The sequence below is a fragment of the Stegostoma tigrinum genome, chromosome 12 (assembly GCF_030684315.1).
Source record: "Stegostoma tigrinum isolate sSteTig4 chromosome 12, sSteTig4.hap1, whole genome shotgun sequence".
In the NCBI taxonomy this organism is placed as follows: domain Eukaryota; kingdom Metazoa; phylum Chordata; class Chondrichthyes; order Orectolobiformes; family Stegostomatidae; genus Stegostoma; species Stegostoma tigrinum.
Window position 1 is genome coordinate 69,418,939 of NC_081365.1, and position 20,367 is coordinate 69,439,305.

General features: G+C 40.3%; 1 protein-coding gene across 8 annotated transcripts in view; it reads left to right on the forward strand.

Annotated features, from left to right (window-relative positions):
• The window catches only part of LOC125457243 (rho GTPase-activating protein 6), a 497,221-nt gene that overhangs the window by 419,931 nt on the left and 56,923 nt on the right, over positions 1–20,367 (forward strand). For all 8 annotated transcript variants that reach the window (XM_048541196.2, XM_048541197.2, XM_059650414.1 and 5 more), the window contains exons 4-6: positions 6,404–6,660; positions 11,458–11,653; positions 15,044–15,099. In XM_048541196.2, the coding sequence (XP_048397153.1) occupies positions 6,404–6,660; positions 11,458–11,653; positions 15,044–15,099 (509 nt within the window). The remainder of the gene's footprint in view (positions 1–6,403; positions 6,661–11,457; positions 11,654–15,043; positions 15,100–20,367) is intronic.

Below are 20,367 nucleotides of genomic sequence, written 5' to 3' on the forward strand. Positions count from 1 at the left end.
AATGAATCATTTTCAGAAAAGTGTTCCAGCCAATTTTTATCTTCAGTTGACAGCACGACCACAACTGAACATCAGCCTATTATTTCAACCAGTGTCTGGCCTTTCTGCCACATTTCCTTGATTGTAACTGTGGCTATATTATAATGTACTTCACTTTCAACTTTGAGATATACTCGTGAAAGGCATTTAATATAAATGGAAGTGTCTACATTTTCTACTTAGACAAAAATAGATTTTTATGTTTAACATTACCTTCAAATTCCATAAGAGTGTTTGTAATGATAACACCAGTCTGGCCAACTTTGAAGATTTTCTTGGCAATGTGTTTTAAGTTCCAGTTTGATAAATGTCTTATTTAGCTGGTACCTATTACCTACAATTTATATGCCTTTGTCAAATGATAAATGAATTGCCAGTATTGTTTTTCAGACTATTGTTTCACAGTAGGGGATCTATGCTATTATTGGTCTATACTTCATTGAAAATTTATGGCAGTTCCAACAGTTGCTTTTGTACAAAAAGTGGTGATCAATGATCGTGGAAATCTGAACAAAAATTTCCTTCAGTTAATGGGGCAGCAATGGGTCTAGTGGTATGATTGCTGGACTGTTAGTCCAAAGACGCAGCTAATGTTCTGAGGACCCAAGTTTGAATCTCACCATGGCAGATAGTGGAATTTGAGCTCAATATTTAAAAAGTACTTGGAATTAAGAGTGTATCGATGACCATGGAACCATTGTCAATTGTTAAAAAAATCCATCTGGTTCACTAATGTCTTTTAGGGAAGGATATTGCTATTCTTACCTGGTCTGGACTGCATCTGCCACTGATGCCCTCGTCCGTGAATAAATTAAACACAATTTGAGTCATCCACACAAAAGTAAGACAAAGGAGATTGTGTATGTGATTGTGAAGCAGACTGTTGAACTTGACGACAATTAAAAAAAAACTAAATCTCGACTTTGGGAGCTTATTGGAGGCGTTTTTCAAGCAAGTTATCTCACAGAATTCTCTGCTGCTCACCTGATAATATATGCATTGCGTTTCTAATGGCACTACGCTCATACTGTTATTAACTCTCCAGCTAGGGTACTTGACACTGCTGAGACCATCCAAGGTTTCCACCATTGGCTCTATACTTAAAACCCAGCAGTACATCAGTTCAAATACTGCCAGCCACAAATGTCCCTTCTTGGTACATGTAGTGGGAAGGAAACAAAAAGGAAAAGGTTCTGAGGGCTCATAAGTGGCATGAATGAGAAGTAATTTCACACAGAAGCTCACATTTGTAAATTTATTTTATTGCAAAATTATACTTTACTCATAAAATTTCTAGATGTGCATACACAGGTACTTAAGGTGTTACGATTGCTTCATGGTTAGCCTAGCTGCCTCACAGTGCCAGGGACTTGGATTCGATTCCACCCTCGGGTGACTGTCTGTGTGGAGTTTGCACGTTCTCCCCGTGTCTACCTGGGTTTCCTTTGGGTGCTTCGGCTTCCTCCCACAATCCGAAGATGTGCAGGTTAGGTCAATTGGCCATGGGAATGCAAGGTTATAGGGAGAGGTTAGGTGGAGGACTGAGTCTGAATGGGTTGGTGTGGACTCAATGGGCTGAATAGCCAGCTTCCACACTGTAAGGATTCTATGATTTTATGGATTCTATGATTCTAAAGCAGTTCTGTACAGTCTTTGAAAATCAAGAAAAGAACAAGCATTGGAATTTAACATTCCCTGAATTTTCAAAACCAAAGGCATTTCATACTCATGTAGGACAGTATTTACATTCATTTTGAGACAAAGAGAGGGTCTGAGAACTGAACGGACTCATATAGTACTTTGGCAGAAAGACCTTAGACAGTGGTCTTTCCACACTGCGCCATGGCAGCAGCTACCCCAAGTTTTAGTATGTTTGTCAGCAAATTGTCTGGGACCATGCATGGCCAAGTCCATCTTGAGTAGTCTTGGGACAGGTAGAACCTCCGTACGTAGTGACACGTAGTGTTTGTGCACTGAGGGTCGAAGCACAATTTGATGCAGCCACGCACAAAGGTGGCCATCAAGCTGAGTTTTGTACATTATGTCCCTGTGGACAGGGTCCATCTTTGATCTCCAGATGAGGAGGAAGATGGTTCAGTGACTGCAGTGGCGCAAGTTTGGGGAATGGTCCTGACCAACATATAACAACAGAGACAGTGCCTGACACCTGATGACCAGGTTTTTACCCACAGTGATGAGTCCACGATGCTCCCATCTGCCCAGTTTCTGCCTCAACTTGGTGATACGCTCCTCACAAATTTTGGCATATTCCCTGGTCCCTCCGAACTAAATCCCCAGCACCTTCAGGTAATCTGTCCTGATGGTGAAGGGTATGAAGGATCAGTCGGCCCAGTTCCCAACTCACTGTTACCTCTTCGATTTACCTTTGCTCCTGGGTTCAGTTCGAAATGGTGGCAGAATTTCATGAGTCTGAGCAGAAACCGGTGCCATCATCCACGTACAGGGAGGATTCAACCTGCAGGCCTCCACTGCCTGGAATAGTCACTCCTTTTAGGCTCTCATCCTTCCTGATGGCCATGGTAAAAGGCTCTACACAATAAACAACAAGGCAAGAGAGTGTGGGCAGCCCTGCCAGACTGTACTTCTGATCGGGAAGCTTTCTGATTCCCACCCAGGGAATGATTGAGACTACACTAATGTTGTTGCTCTAGAGGAGTCAGATCCAATTGCAGATTCCCGCCCCAAAGCCCCTGTAGGAGAGCATGTCCCACATGTGGGTGTGCAATGTCCTCTCAAAGGCCTTCTCCTGGTCCAGGCTGTTGAGGCAGATGTCCACCCCCACATCCTGCACATTGGCGATTGTATCCCTGAGGATCACGGGATTCTCTGAGATTGTCCTCCTCAGTACAGCACAGGTTTGGTCAGGATGAATCATTGATCTCAGAGCAGACTCAACCTGTTTGACATTGCCCCTAGACACTGTTATAATCCGCATTCAACAGTGAAATTGGTTGAAAATGTCTAATTATCTCCCTTTCCACCTTCAGCTTGTAGATGAGGATGATGATACCTTACGTCATAGATTTGCAAATGCACCCGCCAAAGGCATACTGTCAAACACCACCCGCTGGTCTTGGCCAATCAGGTCCCACATTGAACACAACTCAGCTGGTAATTTGCCCCTCCTGGAGTCCTTTCAGAGGATTTGAGGGCCTTGGTCAGCCCGTGCGGAGATATTGGCTGGTTCAGCTTCTCCCGTAGCTATTGCCTAAGATCTTCCTAATAAAGGACAGGGCTGACTGGGCGTCTGTACTGCCTATGAATCATGAAGTCTGGAATAAAAGGATTTACTCATTCTCAAGATGTCAGACTGCAGTGATTTTACCAAGTCATCATCTATCTTCAGGTTGATGATCACACAGCTCTCCCTGTGTGCCTTCTGGAAGAAGAAACTTGAGCATGTTCTCATCTTGCTCCATTGAATGGACCTCGAACGAGAAGATTATTTTTGAGGCCTCTGAGGGAAGGAGTGAGATTTGCTGGTCTAATCGTCTTGGAGACCCACGTTTTGCAGTGACTCCTATCGTCTGCAACAGGAATAGATTCTGCATGCTTTTCTGGAATATGGACAGTTTTTTTTTGTTCCCTGTCTCCCTTTCCCACTCTCCATCGCTCTCCCTCACTCATATCTTTTGAACAGCTTTTGAGGATGAAGAACCTCTTGATGTTCCCCTTCACTCTTTTCCACCAGTCTGCCGGAGACTTGAACAGAGGTTTTACAGTTCTCCAACCTGTCTAATCCCGTTTTGAGCTTCTCAATGTGTTCTGGAGTCAGTAGTTTCACATTCAGCTTCCACATTCCCTTGTTGACCCGTTGGCCCATTGGTCACCCGGTAGATGATAGTTGGCCAGCAGGAGGCAGTGATCAGAGAATAATGCTAGCTTGATGTCGGTGGACCTGGCCAAGAATCCTCAGGACATTAATAGGAAATCAGTGCTTGCATGGATAGACCTGTCTGGCCATGACTAGTTCAATCTTCATTGTGCTCCATCAGTGTGACTCCTGAGGACATTGTACAGCTTGGTGTCATTAATAGTTTCCATCAGGAATCTGAAAGTTGCATGAGATGGGCACCTGTTCCTGCATGCAGAGTGGCCTAGCAGCAACATTACAATAAAGTGTTAGTGCATTCCAAGATGCAGTGTTGAAGGAGAGGACTATTCTAAGTGGGTTGGAGATGTGCCATGGAGATGCTGTAAGCCTGGTGCATGTCACATGCCAACCTCTGAAAATGGGTAGATGCAAGCAGACGCTGCCCATGAAATGTAACTTGAGACATCGGGACTCCAAGATAGGGCCCTGGAGGATTCTGAACTGCCACATCCCTCTTCTCACTTACATGTCAGGAATTGTCACGACGTAGTTTCTCCCTGCTGTTTAAGATAATAGGGAGTTGTATAAAAATGAGGTTAGGTAAGGTACTACTGAGATGTTAATGCAGGCAAATAAGCTGCTTGCTGCGTGCTAACAAGATTGTCCTTTCGCTGTTCGAACCCTGAATTTAAAGTCAGACATTTTCCCAACATTGAGAATCTCATTTGCTTCAGTCTCACTATATTTGCTTTACTGACTCGTCGTTAACTATGTTGTTCACGGACTAGGAAAATTCTGCCTGAGGCGTCAAAGTGCATTTCAATTTCTCTATAAGAGCTGGTAAGGATGTGCTATGTGGATAAGTGGCAATGGGGGTGAAAAATGCCTTGCATTACCAAGTGCATTATCATTCTCTTAGGCTGAATATGTGATGTAATTTTTAAAAATGTATTTAAAATTGAATTTGATGAAAATGAACAAGAAATTGCGGTGGCATGTGTGATAGGCAGCTGATCCAAAACTCGCTGTACTCGCTGACAGTTCTGAATTTTACCATTTCATTTTTTTGATAGTATATCAACAAATCATGCACAGTTTAGCCATAATAGTTAGTCCTAAGAAACCTCGAAGCAATTTTTAAAAAATTCATTCACTGGATGAGGGTGTGGCTGGTTAGGCCAGCATTTATTGCCCTTCCCAAATTGCCCTGAGGGCAGTTAGGAGTCAACTGCATTTGCTTTAGGCCTGGAGTCACATTTGGGCCAGAGCAGGTAAGGATGGCAGTTTCCTTCCCTAAAGGATATTAGTGAACCAGATGGGTTTTTCCCAACAATCAATGATGGAATTTTGGTCAACATTAGACTTTCAGTTTTTTTTGTAAGTCAGATTCTACCATCTGCACGTTGGGATTCGACCCTGGATCCATAGAACATTATCCGGTTCCCTGGATTAATGGGCCAGCGATAATGTCACTAGGCCACCACCTCCCCAATTGTCTCTTTTATTGTGATATAATTAGAATAATAATAAATTATAGTGACAAGAGAATCATAAGAACAACAATAATTCTGCATTATATCACTATGTATTGCACAACATTATATATTGCACAGCATTATACGTTGCATATTCTGTACAATGCATCTCAAAGATCTGAGGATAAAGTCTGTGCATTATCAAGAGAATTGCTGCACTATTGGAAGTGTCAGCTTTTCAATAAAATGTTAACTAAGGTACTGTCAGTCCTCTTATAAATGTGAAAATTCTCATGATGTTATCTTGAAGACCAGCAGAGATGTTCTTCCCAGTATCATGATCAATGTTTGTGCTCAAACCAACATTACCAATACAAGTTACTTGTTTCTTATTGATGGTTACAGGACCTTTTTGTAAGCAGTCTGGTTCCTGCCTCCGAGAGGGCAGCTGGGGCTTTGGTTTAACGTCATTCAAAAGACACTAAACTGCCCAAATAACATTGCTAGGTTTGCCTACCTTATAACAGCGACTGCACAAAATAACTATTCATCATCATGTAAAGGTACAATGGAAATAAATATGTTCTTGAAGACTGAAACAGAATTCAGAATGGGGCTCAAAATTCTACTCACCAGAATAATCTGGAATGTAATCAGAAGGCTGCATTTTCTGTCTCTGATGTGGGAATGTCACCACTAAGGCAAACACTTGCCATTTTATAGAAGTCGAATCTTGCTGACCATATCTATTTGTGCAGTAGTGGTTCTAGCAGTGCTGTAAAGTAAACTATCTTGTAATGTTATTGAGATTTGCATGCTTTGTGTACAGATACTATTTCAGTCTCTCTGACCTTAAACTGAGGTAATGCTGCATGAGCTGAAATGTGATTTGAATTATGACTTTTTTCCATTTTAATTAAAGCATACCAAACAATGAGAGTGAGTCATTCAATACAATCAGTAGCACTTGTGTCCGCATACTATTTTTACAGCGCTTAATCTGATAAAGGAATTGATTTGACCTTGTTAATTAAGTGTGTTTATGTATCAACAGAATTCGCACCACATGCTTTCGCTATGCCATTGTCTCAAGTGATTGTCAATGATCGAGCCCATAAGCAAAAACAGGATGCTTTGAAAGAAGAGCAGAAAGACAATTCAGACCTGGTGGCCTCAATCTTGCCATTTGGAACCAGAAGACAGAACAAAGAACTCTCAAGCAGCAATTCATCTCTCAGCTCCACCTCAGAAACTTTAAATGAACCAACATCGCCAAACACACCTGAGGCTGTTCCACGTGTGAGAAGACGGGTAATATATTAACATTAGTTACCTCCTTGCCAAAGTTTCTCCCATATATTGTCGTTAAAAAGCTTGCTTTCTTGTATGTCTTATATATTTATGCTGATAATATTCTGACATGAATACATCAAAGATTAAAACTGCTTGCACACAATTGGTTTTAAAGCTAACAGATTTTTTTGAACAATAAAGGAATTAAGGGATACGGTGAAAATGTGGGTAAGTGGATCTGAGTCCATGAAAAGATCAGCCATGATCTTATTGAATGGCAGAGCAGGCTTGAAGGGCCAGACAGCCTACTCCTGCTCTAGTTCTTATGCTCTTATGTTCGTATTTAATTGTACTCTTTGGTTAAAAGTTTACAGCTATAGCAATATGCAGCAACAGTGTGAGAGAATGCCCCCAATTGAAAATTTTATGGGATCTTTCTTGTTCAGAAGGAACAGTTTTCCAAAATCTCAATTATCAATTGAGAAAGATTGGTGAAGTCTAGAACCCATGCACGTCTGTGTTTCATTTTTCCCATTTTCAAATCTGATTACTTTGATGCGAAGGACCAATGATATAATATGGCTAATGTGGTGCAACCAGAAAGGAAAGCAAGCCTGCTCATTACTAATATGGATAAATTCTGGGTAAAAATCTTCAATTTATCTTCTGAGATGACAACCTGTGTTTGACTGTCAGTTTATGCTTCCAAACAGCAGCCAACTTGTCTGTAGCTGCCATGGGATTTTTGTTTTGCCGTTTACAACTGATCTGCAGAAACATCATTCCAGTGAATGAGTGGTCAATCCATGCAACAGGCTCTGTCTAAATAGGAGGGTGGATTTAAATACATGTGATTCATTCAAATAAATTTTAGGATGAGGTTAGGATACAAAGAGTACAATATTCCACACAAATCAAAGTTAATTATTTCATTAAATAGGTCTAATTTGTACTTTAAAGCAAATAACCTGAGTGTTAGCTTTTCTGGAGGATATATACCTAAATCCATTCGCTCATTTTCACTTTTCATCTTATTCCTCGTGCTGATCCAGTCAGCTGAGTAATTTTGGAGGTCGTAGTTGAGAAATATGTTGTCCGATGCCTTTGGAAGCTGGATAGATTGGAAAGGCCAGGGAAGGTTGGATTTGATTTTGAAGACCAGTATATTGGTTAACAAGCTTTGAAACAGAGCTAGCTTGATTTATTAATACAGCTCAATGAAAGCACTTCCATCACATTACGGAGCACAGGAGAGTGTGTGTCACTAAACCTATCTTGCACAAGTTTTGATGGAAATCTACAGTAGTGGAGGAAGGGGGTGAAATGTTTTAATCATCAAACACTTACAAAACAGTCAGAGAAGTCAAAATTGTTGGTTTTAGTGATAAATAACCACACTACCAAGGAGCTGGCATGATTTCTTCCCTGAACCATGGGCTACGTTGTCTCTAGCAGGTTATTTTGCTCGATATGGAATGCTTATGTTATTTCTTATAACATAAGAATCTGTGTATTAATATTATGGTATTGAAGAATCCAACAGATGTTTTTTTAAAACTATCTGTTATGGGCAAATAACATGTTCATCAGGCATGTAAGTGTTAGGCCTAATATTAAGCTATTAGTTTACAATGTGGGAGCATATTTCCGGTAGTGTGCTATGCTTCAAGTGATCCAAGGTAAGATAGAGATTAATATCTGCATACTCTCAGGTTACATGCTATGATAGAGAGGGTAGCTAAAGGCATACTGACTGAGACATAACACAATAAGCTTGACTTTAGAATGCCTATCATTTATTTTATAAATGTGGATTGCTACTTGCAGCAGACATGAAACAGCATCCCATAACAGTGACAGCTGTGAGCATTGAGGGCACTTTGCACCAGTGATTTTAATGACACATGACCACTGTTACAGAGCTGGTAAAGATCAAGAGAAAAATAAGAAACTTTTGGTTTAAAAGCAGTGTTTTGCATCATTGCGAGGCCAACTTGCCCAATTATCCTGATGAGATAATATTGGAAGCTTGTTTGGCCCCATATAAACCAACAAATATAAACCAACCACTTGGCTTGTTAGGCCGCTTTAGAGAGCAAATGGGAGTGAACCGTGTTGGTGTGCCTCTGGGTCTATATATAGACCAGAATGAATAAGGATGGAAAAGTTCATTCCATCAAAAATATCAATGAACCTGTTGTGTTTTTACAGCAATCTGTAATGGTCAGTTATATTGATTCCAAATTTTTAGTTCCAGGTAATTTTGTACTAAATTCTCATTCTCAAATGGTCACATTAGGGTTTGACCTTGTGTTCTCAATTAGTCCAGGCTTCCAAGTCACTGAAACGGCAGGGTGGGTCAGTGACTAGTATTGCTGTCTCACATCACCAGGGACCCAGGTTTGATTCCACTCCCAGGCAATTGTCTATGTTTGCATATTGTACCTGTGCCTGCGTGGGTTTCCTTTGGATGCTCTGCTTTCCTCCCACAGCCCAAAGATGTGCAGTTTATGTAGATTGGCCGTTCTAAATTTCCCATGGTGTCCAGAGATGTGCAGGCTAGATGGATTAGCTCTAGCAAACGCGGGGTTACAGGGACGGTGGGCAGTGGCATGGGTCAGGGTGGGATGCTGTTCGGAGGGATGATGTGGACACGATGGGTTGAATGGCCTGCTTCCACACTGTAGAGATTTTGTGACCAGTGTAGCAGCATCACCAGTGCAGCACTGTGCCTTTTTCTAAAAATATTGACAAATGCTCGCCCACAGAATTTGAGGATCGACAAGTCGGCTGTTTTTTATCGTTATCTCGAGCGTTTATTTACCGGAAACTCCTAGGTTTGTACGCCTATACGATGCAAATTAGAACTTGATAAATCAGCTGTTCCACAAAGCTTACCTTGCTGAAAAGAGCTCCATGGTGACAATCGATGACGGAAAGTGGTACGCTTTTAGCTATTACTCTGTCCTTGTCCACAAGGATTCCCTTTGATAATCCAGCACTGAACTAATGGTAATGCTAATAATTGCGGTTCTCTCCCCTATTACTTATAACATCAATGCTTAATGCAGGCAACTGTCTGGATGGTACAGTTTCTTGTGGCAGTGTGTCACAGTAGAAGTTATAAGGGCCAAGATCATAGTCACTGTGAAGTCCATCAATTATTTTGGACAACTGGTCACTTCTGTCAAAAACTGAAATGGAGGAGAGAACTATTTTGGTAATATTGCTACTGCATTAGAACAAAATGCAGAGTTAGAATTATAAAGTATTTTTAAAGAAATATTTTGCACTTAAATGACACAAACTTGCAGATGAATTCAAATTGATCTGAAATGCTTATTGGTGCCCTCCTTCCATGAAATGGTAGAAGAGAGAGAATCTTTCAAGATATCAGAATATTTTAATGCACTTTATAACTATAACTAATACAGTACTCTTGAGTGTAGTCACTTGTAATGTAAGGACATGTAGAACCTAACTTATGCACAAGAACGTCCCTGATCCAGAAATATCATTTATAAGATAATCACCAGTTTAGCATATAATTAATATTCTTTGGGATAGGTTCTGCCTGATAAGAAGGGCACGTTACTGAACTTTTATTTTGTACTTTTAGTTGAATTTAGTTTAGCATCTAACTTTTATAGCAAACTGCAAAACTTCTTGAGAGTGCTGAGGCTAATACAGCATTTAGTTCCAACATTTAAAACAGACACATTAGGTTTCCACAAGCATAGCTCGAAAAGCCTTCCCCTGTGCTTGGATTTCCATAGATTTAAAAATAAGGTGTTGAATTTGGGGGGAAAAAAATCTTACGGTAGTCATAAGAGTCAACATTTTTAACTGCTCAGGCATTTTCTTAAATCTCAAGTCAGTATGAAATTTGTCTAAGGCTCAGGTAGAATTTCTGAAACATCCTGGATGAGCAGTCCAAAAAAAGAATAAAATGAATCTAGAAATCTGGCCCTTTTTTTTGGTAGGGAGGGGGTAGGGTTCATGTGGGTAAGGGGGCATGGTCAAGAAGTGTATACAAGTCATTGTCGGGGTGGGTTTAGCTCAGTTGGCTGGACAGTTGGTCTGCGAAGCAGTGTGGAAAGAGCGGCATACATTCAATTTCCATCAACATCTAATGTTGCTGTGAAGGTCGCTGCTCTCAACCCTTCCCCTTGCCTGAGGTCTGGTGGCCCTCGTGTTAAATCGCCAACAGTCACCTTTTTCATGAGAGAGCAGCCTTACGGTCTGGTCAGACTATGATAACTTATCTTGACAAGTTATTATCCCTGCACTTCAAAGGTGAGCTTGAGATGCTGACCCCTTCAGGGTAAACCAATCTTGCAATGGGAGATCTTCTTACAGATATCAGGCTCCTTGGCTACAAGGTACCTTTACCATTTTTGGCCTTTATCATGGTGGAGGGCAGTACACCCATGTTGAGCGTGCATTTCCTGTTCAACACACCTGCAGCTTATAAAGCAATTTAGTACATGGTAGATAGCTGCTGCATAGCATATAGATTCAAAATGATCGATTTCACTGAGCAAATGCCACGCAAAAGTGATATATTGGAAATCAAACCATAGATATTACTCTGAGGCAAGGCCTGACCCTCTTCCAGTCAATGTAGTGGATGCATGTCAACTAATTGCTACATGTCTACGCTGGACATGTGCCTTGGTAACCAAATTTTTCAATCTGTAGACTTGGCTGAATTGTTAAAATGTCTTCTTCACTGCCAAAAGTAATTGGGTTTGAAATATTACACACTATCTTTCTAGATCATTTTGCTCCTTGACTTCTTTCTTGTTTCTGCAGGGTGGAATGTCTGTGGATTCTATCACTGACCTGGATGATGATCAGTCTAGATTATTAGAAGCTTTGCAACTCTCGCTCCCAACAGAAGTGCCAAACAAGAAAGAAAAACAAAGAGACAAAAAGCTAAGCCTCAATCCTATTTATCGCCAGGTGCCTCGATTAGTGGACAGCTGCTGTCAACATCTAGAAAAGTATGGTAAATATTGCTGTCATAACCATTCCTAACATTCTTGGGGTGCAGTGTATGGATTTTTACGTAATTTGAGATAATCTTAAAAACATCACTTACTGAGGATTCAGCATTCCTTTTTATGAAATGTCTTTGGGATGTTGTAAGAAGAAATCAATTATTCTGGACCCTTACCTTCAGGTTTACTAGGATACCAGGTCAAAGTGGTACTGGTTCAAACAGGCTGAGGTGGTTAATGGCACATATCACTCTCGGTTATAGTAGTGCATGTTAAAAAGAAAATCCAGCCTCGATGAAGAGTCATGAAGTGGTGAAAGTCCGTTATTCTGGATGGAGGACATATGCTTTTTATCCATATTGATTCTGTAAGTCATTGTAAAACAGCCATATCAGGATGCACTTACTTCTAACAAGTGGGAGTTAAATGTCCTCAGAATGACATTTGACTGCTGGGGTCATTTGAAATTGTCAAGATTGGGCTTGGTAGATCATTGTTGAGCAAGAGAACCAAAAGGTAGGGATTAAGGATGGGAGCATTTATGGTGTAGACCAACTCTACATGTTTGGATGGCAGAATAGACTGAATGGACTACACTTGACGCTGTGTTGCTCACTTGAGTATGCAAGGGTTAAGGCTTCAAGTTTTGCACGTACCATCAGTCACCGGTAACAAATGAATGATCCCTCTCAATCCATCACCTTAGTCTCCAAGACCCAGTATACTCTTATCTAGTCAGTGCACTTCTGTTCACTTCAAATGATGTGGAGATGGCAGTGTCGAACTGGGGGTGCACAAAGTCAGAAGTCACATAATGCCAGGTTATAGTCCAACAGGTTTATTTGAAATCACAACTGGGTAATATTGATGCATAGCTGAATGTCAGAGGACTGGTGAGTAGCTGCTGTTGGCATTAATACAACATTTGACCACATATTGCTGTGGCAAATTCGAGGTTAACGCAAATCTGAGGGAAAGTTATTCAATGACTAGGTCTAATTTAACAAAGGTGATCCAATCAACATTTCTCCATGACATGGTTGCAAGGTCTGTTCAGAGTACACAACTGTCTTCTGCTTTTTTTTCCTCAATATTCTTCTTTCCATCACAGGGTCAGGTAATGAGATTTATTTGTAAGACTACAATAGCGTGAGGAAGGGCTTTAGACGATAATCATTCTTGGGCTCTCAGCTTACTGGTGCCAGATAACAACTACCTTCAGCAAGGAAAATCTAACATGTTCAACTGACTATCAATTACACTTCCACTGATTCCCCAGGGATTAAATTCTCCTGGGTGGTGTGGAGATTTGCCATTTCTAGATTGTAACTGAATTATTCATGTCAGAGTCATGTTTATGAGAACGTAGCAGATGTTGGGTGCTCTTGACAAGCATCTCACCACTTGATTCCTCTAAGTCTCCCCACTATTTATAAGGTTCAGGTCAATGAATTGTCACCATTCACCTGGATGAAGACACAAAAATGATGCTTGTGAAACCGGATGCCATTAAGGAGAAGGCAACAAACTTGATTGCCTTAAAAGCCATTTTACCGGAGCTTCTCAAACTGTGGGCCTTGACCCCCATGGAGTCTGGAGCTATGACCTCCAATGCAGCAGTGCTGCCATTGAGTTCCAACTGAGGGCCAACAACTGTCTGATCCCCTTTTTAAATCATTGTATTTTTTAAATGGTTGGAACTGTCTAATTGGCAGATCCTCAAAGCTTGATTGCTGCCTAGAGGAAAAAAAAGAACAGTGCAGCACAGGAACAGGTCCTTCGGCTCAGCAAGCCTGCACCAACACATTACATGTTTCTAAACTGAAAACTTTTTGCCTCTGTGGCCCATATCCCTCTATTTCCTACCTATACTTGTGTCTGCCAAGATACAATGGCAACATTTAAAAGATATCTGCTTCTACCACTTCCTCTGGCAGCACATTCAAACGCCACCCTTTAAAAACTGGCCACCCACCTTTCCTTTAAACTTTCCCCCTTTTTATCTTCCACTTACAGTTTAATAAAACACATTTCTATCCACACCCCTCATAATTTTGTAAACTTCTATCAGGTGAAGACAAACCAAGTTTGTCCAATCTCTCCTCATAGCTAAAAGCCTCCAAATTAGGCAACTTCCTGGTAAACTTTTATTTCTGCCCCTCTCCACATCCTTCTGGTAGTTTAGCAACCAGACAGTATTCCAAGTGTGGTCAAACTAAAGCTTTATACAGCTGCAACATGACTTTCCAATTTTTATACTTTACGTCCTGATGAAAGCATACCATACACATCCTTGATCACTTTATCCACCTGTATTGTTACTTTTAGGGAACTGAGGACCTGTATGCTTATGCCTCTCTACATTTAATGATTCTGCCATTTACTGTATGCAGGAGGGAAATGTTAGACCTTCCAAATGCATCACCTCACATTTGTCTGAATTAAATTCTAATTGGCATTTCTCTGCCTAATCAAAACCCCTAGAAGTAGGTGCTTCATTACATAAAATAAAATCCTGTGTTATAACAACTTTTCTCTCTCCAACACCCTGCTCTCATGAGTTTCTCAACTTGTCTCCCATTTTCTTCCTATCTGACCCCCTCCATCCAACCCAAAACAGGACTCCCACTGCCCTTCTGAGGCCCCCAATACCCTTTACCTCAAAGTTCTTCAGTTGGAACAACTTTCAATCACCATAATGCCTTGACAAGGGAAATAAGTTTGGGAAGCATCACACTATTCAAAACCCACCAAATTGTGACACATTCAAATTGCAACTGCAGTATCTACACTGTGCAGAATTCACCGCTCCAATTCAGAGATTACATTAAAATGCCTCAGTAACTCATCACTCTGCAATCCACATCAATATGAAAGCCCAGTCTAGCATTATTGTGAGAACAGCAAAACTTGAAAGTTCACCTTCCAGTCTCACACCATCCTAATTCATAGGACTTCTTGTCTTTTTGCTTTTGGATCCGTACTCTGAAATTCCCAATATAACATAGGAGTACCGTTATCTGCCCCTGCACTGCCCCCACAAAAAAAATGGAGTTCTAGTGAAAGGCCTGTCATCACAATTTTCTGACAATTGACACCTGACACTAAATATAATGTTACTTACTTGTCCCGGGTCTTGAAATCAGATGAAAGAAGAATCTTCACAATTACCAGAATCTTTCCGAGGCCCAAAATTATTATTTTTTTAAAATGTCTAAAAGTTCTTCCCAACCAGAATTTTGAAAATATGCTGTTCTATTTCAAATTCTTTTGGGATTTTTCTGCTCAGTTATGGATGTGTTGAACACCATTTTGTTGTCTGCACATACTGTTTCTTTTTGCTATAAAAGTTGCTCAAGACAATAATGTACATTTTGTAATTACTTTTGATTTTGCAGGTCTTCAAACCGTAGGTATATTTAGAGTTGGAAGTTCAAAGAAAAGAGTAAGGCAGGTAAGGAGCACCTTTTTTTTAAAAAAAAGGGTTCATGAAGTACGTTATAGAAGTACATCAGATATTTTAAGATATTACCCTGTCTGTGGAAACAAAATTTACATTTCTGAAATTTCTCCACAGGCCTTTGACATTTAATATATGCCATAAGCTGATGTGATTTATTCCTATTCATTTAACTAGATAAATATCCATTAATTTTAAGTTTTAAGGAAATAAGTGGTTTCAAAATATTTTGTAATAGCAAGTCTTTAAAGTAAGCACACATGCTGCAGAGATATCCTGTGACTGGATGTTTGTGTGTATACTACCGCTCAGCTCAAGTGGTTTAGTTTGGTGCATAGCGTCTGCATAGCCACATGGAAATGAAATGTTCTGTTGAGTAGTGGGGATCTAAATTGTTGATTTTTCATTTAGAGGTGGGTGGTCGGAGGGTAGAAATGCATTTTTAGAAATTTTAATTGTGGAACAGTAAAATCCTTCTTCCGCTTTTCTCAGTTTCTTGCCACTACAATGACAAGTGGCATTTATAAAACAAAGTAGTGAAACATCATTGCAAAGCCCTCCAAATGAGGTTAATAAAGCAAACATCCAGTGAATCAGAATTGAAGTTATAATGTATTTTGTTGTAATGATTTTCCAGTTTAATACTGGTAAATTGTTATCATTTAACTGTTGGTGTTTGTACAAAATTGCTTCTTTTCTTTGTGTATACTTACATGTGTCAAAAGGAATTTATAAATGGAGACTGTGTTTTCTGAGACTCAACTTGCTGTATATCTTTCTTGATGTTATAATTTATAAATGTTATGACTATTTGATACATCAATGTTTTAATGCCATATTTGTGCTCTTCCTTCATTACTTGATAAAATCTTCACTATCCTCATTGTACATTTTAAAGCATAACTTAATCTGCTGATAAAGAAATTGCAAGAGAAAATAGATTCCAGTCTATAATACAACAAGAAAAAAACAAAATGCTGGAAACCTAAACAAAAAAGCAAAATCTGCTAGCGAAACTCGGGAGGCCTGGTAGCAATAGTGAAGAGCGAGCAGAGTCAACGTTTCGAGACGAGTGACCCTTCTAAAGAACTGAAGGTAGCTAGGAAAACAATGTATTCAAGTGAAATCAATAATTTAGATTCCCTCTATTCAAATTCACTTGCATATGGCAATACAAATACAGCCTGAACCACTTGAGTTCAACCATAGTACACATGAATGCACCCAGTTATAGGATAGCTGTGCAGTATGTATGCTTTTCTTCTGAGCCTGCTACTATCCAGGCCTTTGTGTTCCTAACTGTTGTCTGTTCTTTCTGCCTGGGCTTTGTATCTCCCTATCCTGATAGCACCTTCTCTGCACACCCCTGCCGCGCGCACATACACCCCTTCTTCTCCCGCATGCCCTTACTGTCACCATTTCCTACCTACCATCAGTTCTGAAGAAGGGTGACTGGACTCAAAACGTTGATTTTACTTGATGTCTCACAGAACTTTCCAGGCCCGCTGGGTAGATCCTGGTCTATCTAGTTCATCTGCTGCCATATTGGTAATTCTGTGATCCAAAAATGTGTTATGGCCAATGATGGTAATTAATCTACAACCAGGAATGAGGTGAGAGAAATTACCCATGAGTGGAAAGATATGGGAAACATTAGGAATAGAAGCAGGAGTCGAATGTATAGTTCCTCGAACCTCTGCATCATTCAGTAAGGTCATGGCTGAACTTCGACATGAATTCCATATTTCTATCCTATCCCCATGTCTCTTAGCACCCAAAAACAATCTGCGAATCTCCCAGTTTGAATTTGTTCATTGACTGAGCATCCACAATCCTTTTGGTCACGGAGTTACAGAAATTATGTCCAAAGTCATCTGTTCCTCCCAAGCCTGCTGCTCTTATGATATTACTCTCTTTGATTGCATTTGTTTACTATGGAAGGTTCATGCTCCTGACAGGAATAAAATTTTGCTGAGCTAATTTATGCACTTTCCCCTTCGTCTATTTTCCCAGCTCTTCCTGGATGACTGTTTTTATCGTACCTCTGTATTTGCCCTTATTTAAGTTGAGGACTTCAGGACAGTGGTTTGAAACCCAAATTGCTCTCCCTCAAACGGAATTCGAAGCTCTGCCAAGTTGGGTTATGACATCGCTGCCCCCCCCCCCAACAATTACAGACACAGATGCACGCCTTAACCGCAAGGTCTTTTAAATCTAAAATAGTCATTTTAGATCGAAAATTTTGAAAAACACAAGATTCTCAGGGGACCTGACAAGAGTGTATCTGAGATGAGAGGGCATAATCGCTGAGAAAGGGATCACTCAGTTAAGGCAGAGATGAGGAAGAATTTCTTCTGAGGGAAGTGAATTTATGGAGTTCTTTACCACAGAGTTTTATCAACGCTGGGTCCTTAAGTATATTCAGTGTTGTGATTTGTAAATTGAGGATCATGGGGGATGGGGGGAAGACAGTAATGTTGAGGATTCTCAGATAAGCCACGATTTCATCAAATCACAGAGCAGATTTGATGGGCAGGTAGCCTACATCTGCTCCTATGTCTTATTTTCTTATGGCTCTAATGGATCATTCTTAAGCCCTCAGTTGTTTGTTATCTGTGTTAATGACTTGGAGAAGACGGCAAAGTGCAATCCAAATGTGCAGGTTGGAGAAGGGATGTTGTCGTGAGTTTGTAGGAGTCCACAAAAGATATAGATTGTTTGAGTGAATGGGCAATAACTTGGTAAATGGAATTTAATGTTGGTGTGAAGTCGTGTACTTTGGCAGGAAAAATTTAAAGGTTTTTATTAAAATCATGAAAGACTCCCAAAAACTAAAGTACAGTGAGATCTGGGCGTTCTTGTGCATGAAACACGAAACGTTAGCATAGAGGTGCAGCAAGTAATTTGGGAGGTACTTGAAATTTTGGCTTTTACTGCTTGCAGCTGGAGTTTAAAATTAAGGAAGCCTTGTTACAGGGAATTGTTGAGGCTACACATGGAGTGCTATGTATAGTTTTGACTTCCATATTTAAGAAAAGATAAAGCGCCATTGAAGGCAATTGAAAAACGATTCACTTAGGCTGATTCCCAGAATGGATGGGATTGACTTATGGAGAATCACTAAGCAGGTTGGCCTTTCATTTTTAACAGTTTAGAAAAACAAGGTGTGATCTTCTTGCAGCAGAACTCTGAAAGGGCATGACAGGGTAGATATTGAGGTATATAGATCTTTTAAAATTAAGAAGTTAAGGGCCATGAGTTGGCATGAAAGTGGAGTTGAGGCTTGGGGTAGATCAACCATGATCTTAATAACTAGCAGGGCAGGCCTGAGGGGCTGAATGGCCTACTCCTCACTTTTCTTACATTCTTATATTGAGCAGGGACTCATTCAGTATAGTTAGATAATTTTCTTGATATGTTTAAGGAATTATTTCTGTTAATTATCTTGATTGCTCCCTTCTATATCTTTTTCAGTAGCTGCCACTTCCTTTTTATGCCTGATGATCAGAGCATTGGTGATGTTAGTCTCCCTGTCCAGACTGTGTATGAACCTGTGATTAAATGCTATCATTATGTACCCAACTAAGTGCAGCAATGTCTTGAAGATTCGTCAGTAACATTTCATTTGATCTGTCAGAGAACTGTTCTTGCTCCAAAACAATATATGCATTATTACTCCATAGCTATAGTAGGACGTACAGAATGTTAGCTAACAAAGTGTGGGGCTGGATGAACACAGCAGGCCAAGCAGCATCTGAGGAGCACAAAAGCTGACATTTAGGGCCTAGACCCTTCATCAGAGAGGGGGATGGGGAGAGGATTCTGAAATAAATAGGGGGAGACGGGGAGGCGGGGAGGATGTTAGTATTGGCTTTTGAGACAAAGTAGCTGTTGTGCAATAGTTGTAGGAAATTATTCTACCACCAACTTGTGGGTCCAGATTTTGCAGTTAGCAATGTCACTTATCACCGACCTGGTTAAATCTATGCAGGAACCTGCAACACTTCCTATTTCCAAGAACTGGATTTCCTCCCAACATGGGCTGCAGTAGGGTCCAACTGTTTGGGAAAAATAGCAGGCAATTAAGTGTGCACCATCAGTCATCTCTCTTTAATGAGGACATTCTCATGGTCCGCTGGGACTAGGGCAGGTTTTTAAAAGGTCTACGTATGAAACCTTCCATTGCAGTAAAAAATGCTTCAGAAATTAAGATGTATTATCCATGATTTTTTTAAATTTAAAAATGTAACTTTATAAAACTTGTCAGATTTTGTACAAAGTTGTACAGCTGTAAAATTTTACAGTGTAATTAATGAGTAATTAGTGAATACTTGGTCCAAATTGGAGCTGGTTGTCTACTTGCCATTTAAAATTTGAAAATGGCATTTGGCCTACTACATTCTGTAGATTCACACCGATCAATGTGTGTGACATTCCCAAAGTTGAAGAGCCTGAGTAAATGGAGCAATAAACTCCACACCATTACTGACGCCACAATATTTGTTCCATAATGTTCAGCCTCTTTGTGGTTTTCTGAATGCTGCACAGCTCATGTCTTGAACTTTAAATGGAAATAAAGAATTTCATTTGTATCTCAAATTCTCCTAAAAGTTTACATTTTAATTTGTTGCACTTTGAAATCAAATGCCCAATGGACAGTATGTAAACTTCCTTGAATTTCCACAGAAATTTGGGTTGGAATTGGATCTCATTCTGTCAATTTTAATAATTAAACAGGTATATTGAGGGCCAATTTCATGACCAACTTCCCATGCCCTAAAAATGTCTAATCCAATATCTAGTTAAACCATTCTTCACGTACGGCTCCCAACTATTCAGCTTTGAAGGTACTTTACCGTTTGAGCACTTCTGATCATGAGCAACTTGGGAGATCAGGGTTTCTAATTTCCCCAGCATAGTGAGACTGCACCCACACCACCACACCGTTGTCTAGCTTAAAGAAGCCCCCAAGATATTCTGCAGCCAGCTACCAACTGGGAGCCGTCTAGAATGGAGGATGAGGTCAAGGGAGATGGCAGGTCTTTCTTTCAGGAGTGAAAAGTAGGACATTGAAGAAGGGCTTTGAAGAAACTGGGCTTTTGAGATGGAGACTCAGTAATGGACCAATGGGTAAAATGGGGAGAGAGAGGGAAGAGTGGGGAGATGAGTATATCAGAAGGTTTGGACTGAAGCGGGCCGGTAATGGGATAGACTTGGAGATCCAACAGTTCCCGCATAGTCAGATACTAAATAAAAACCAAA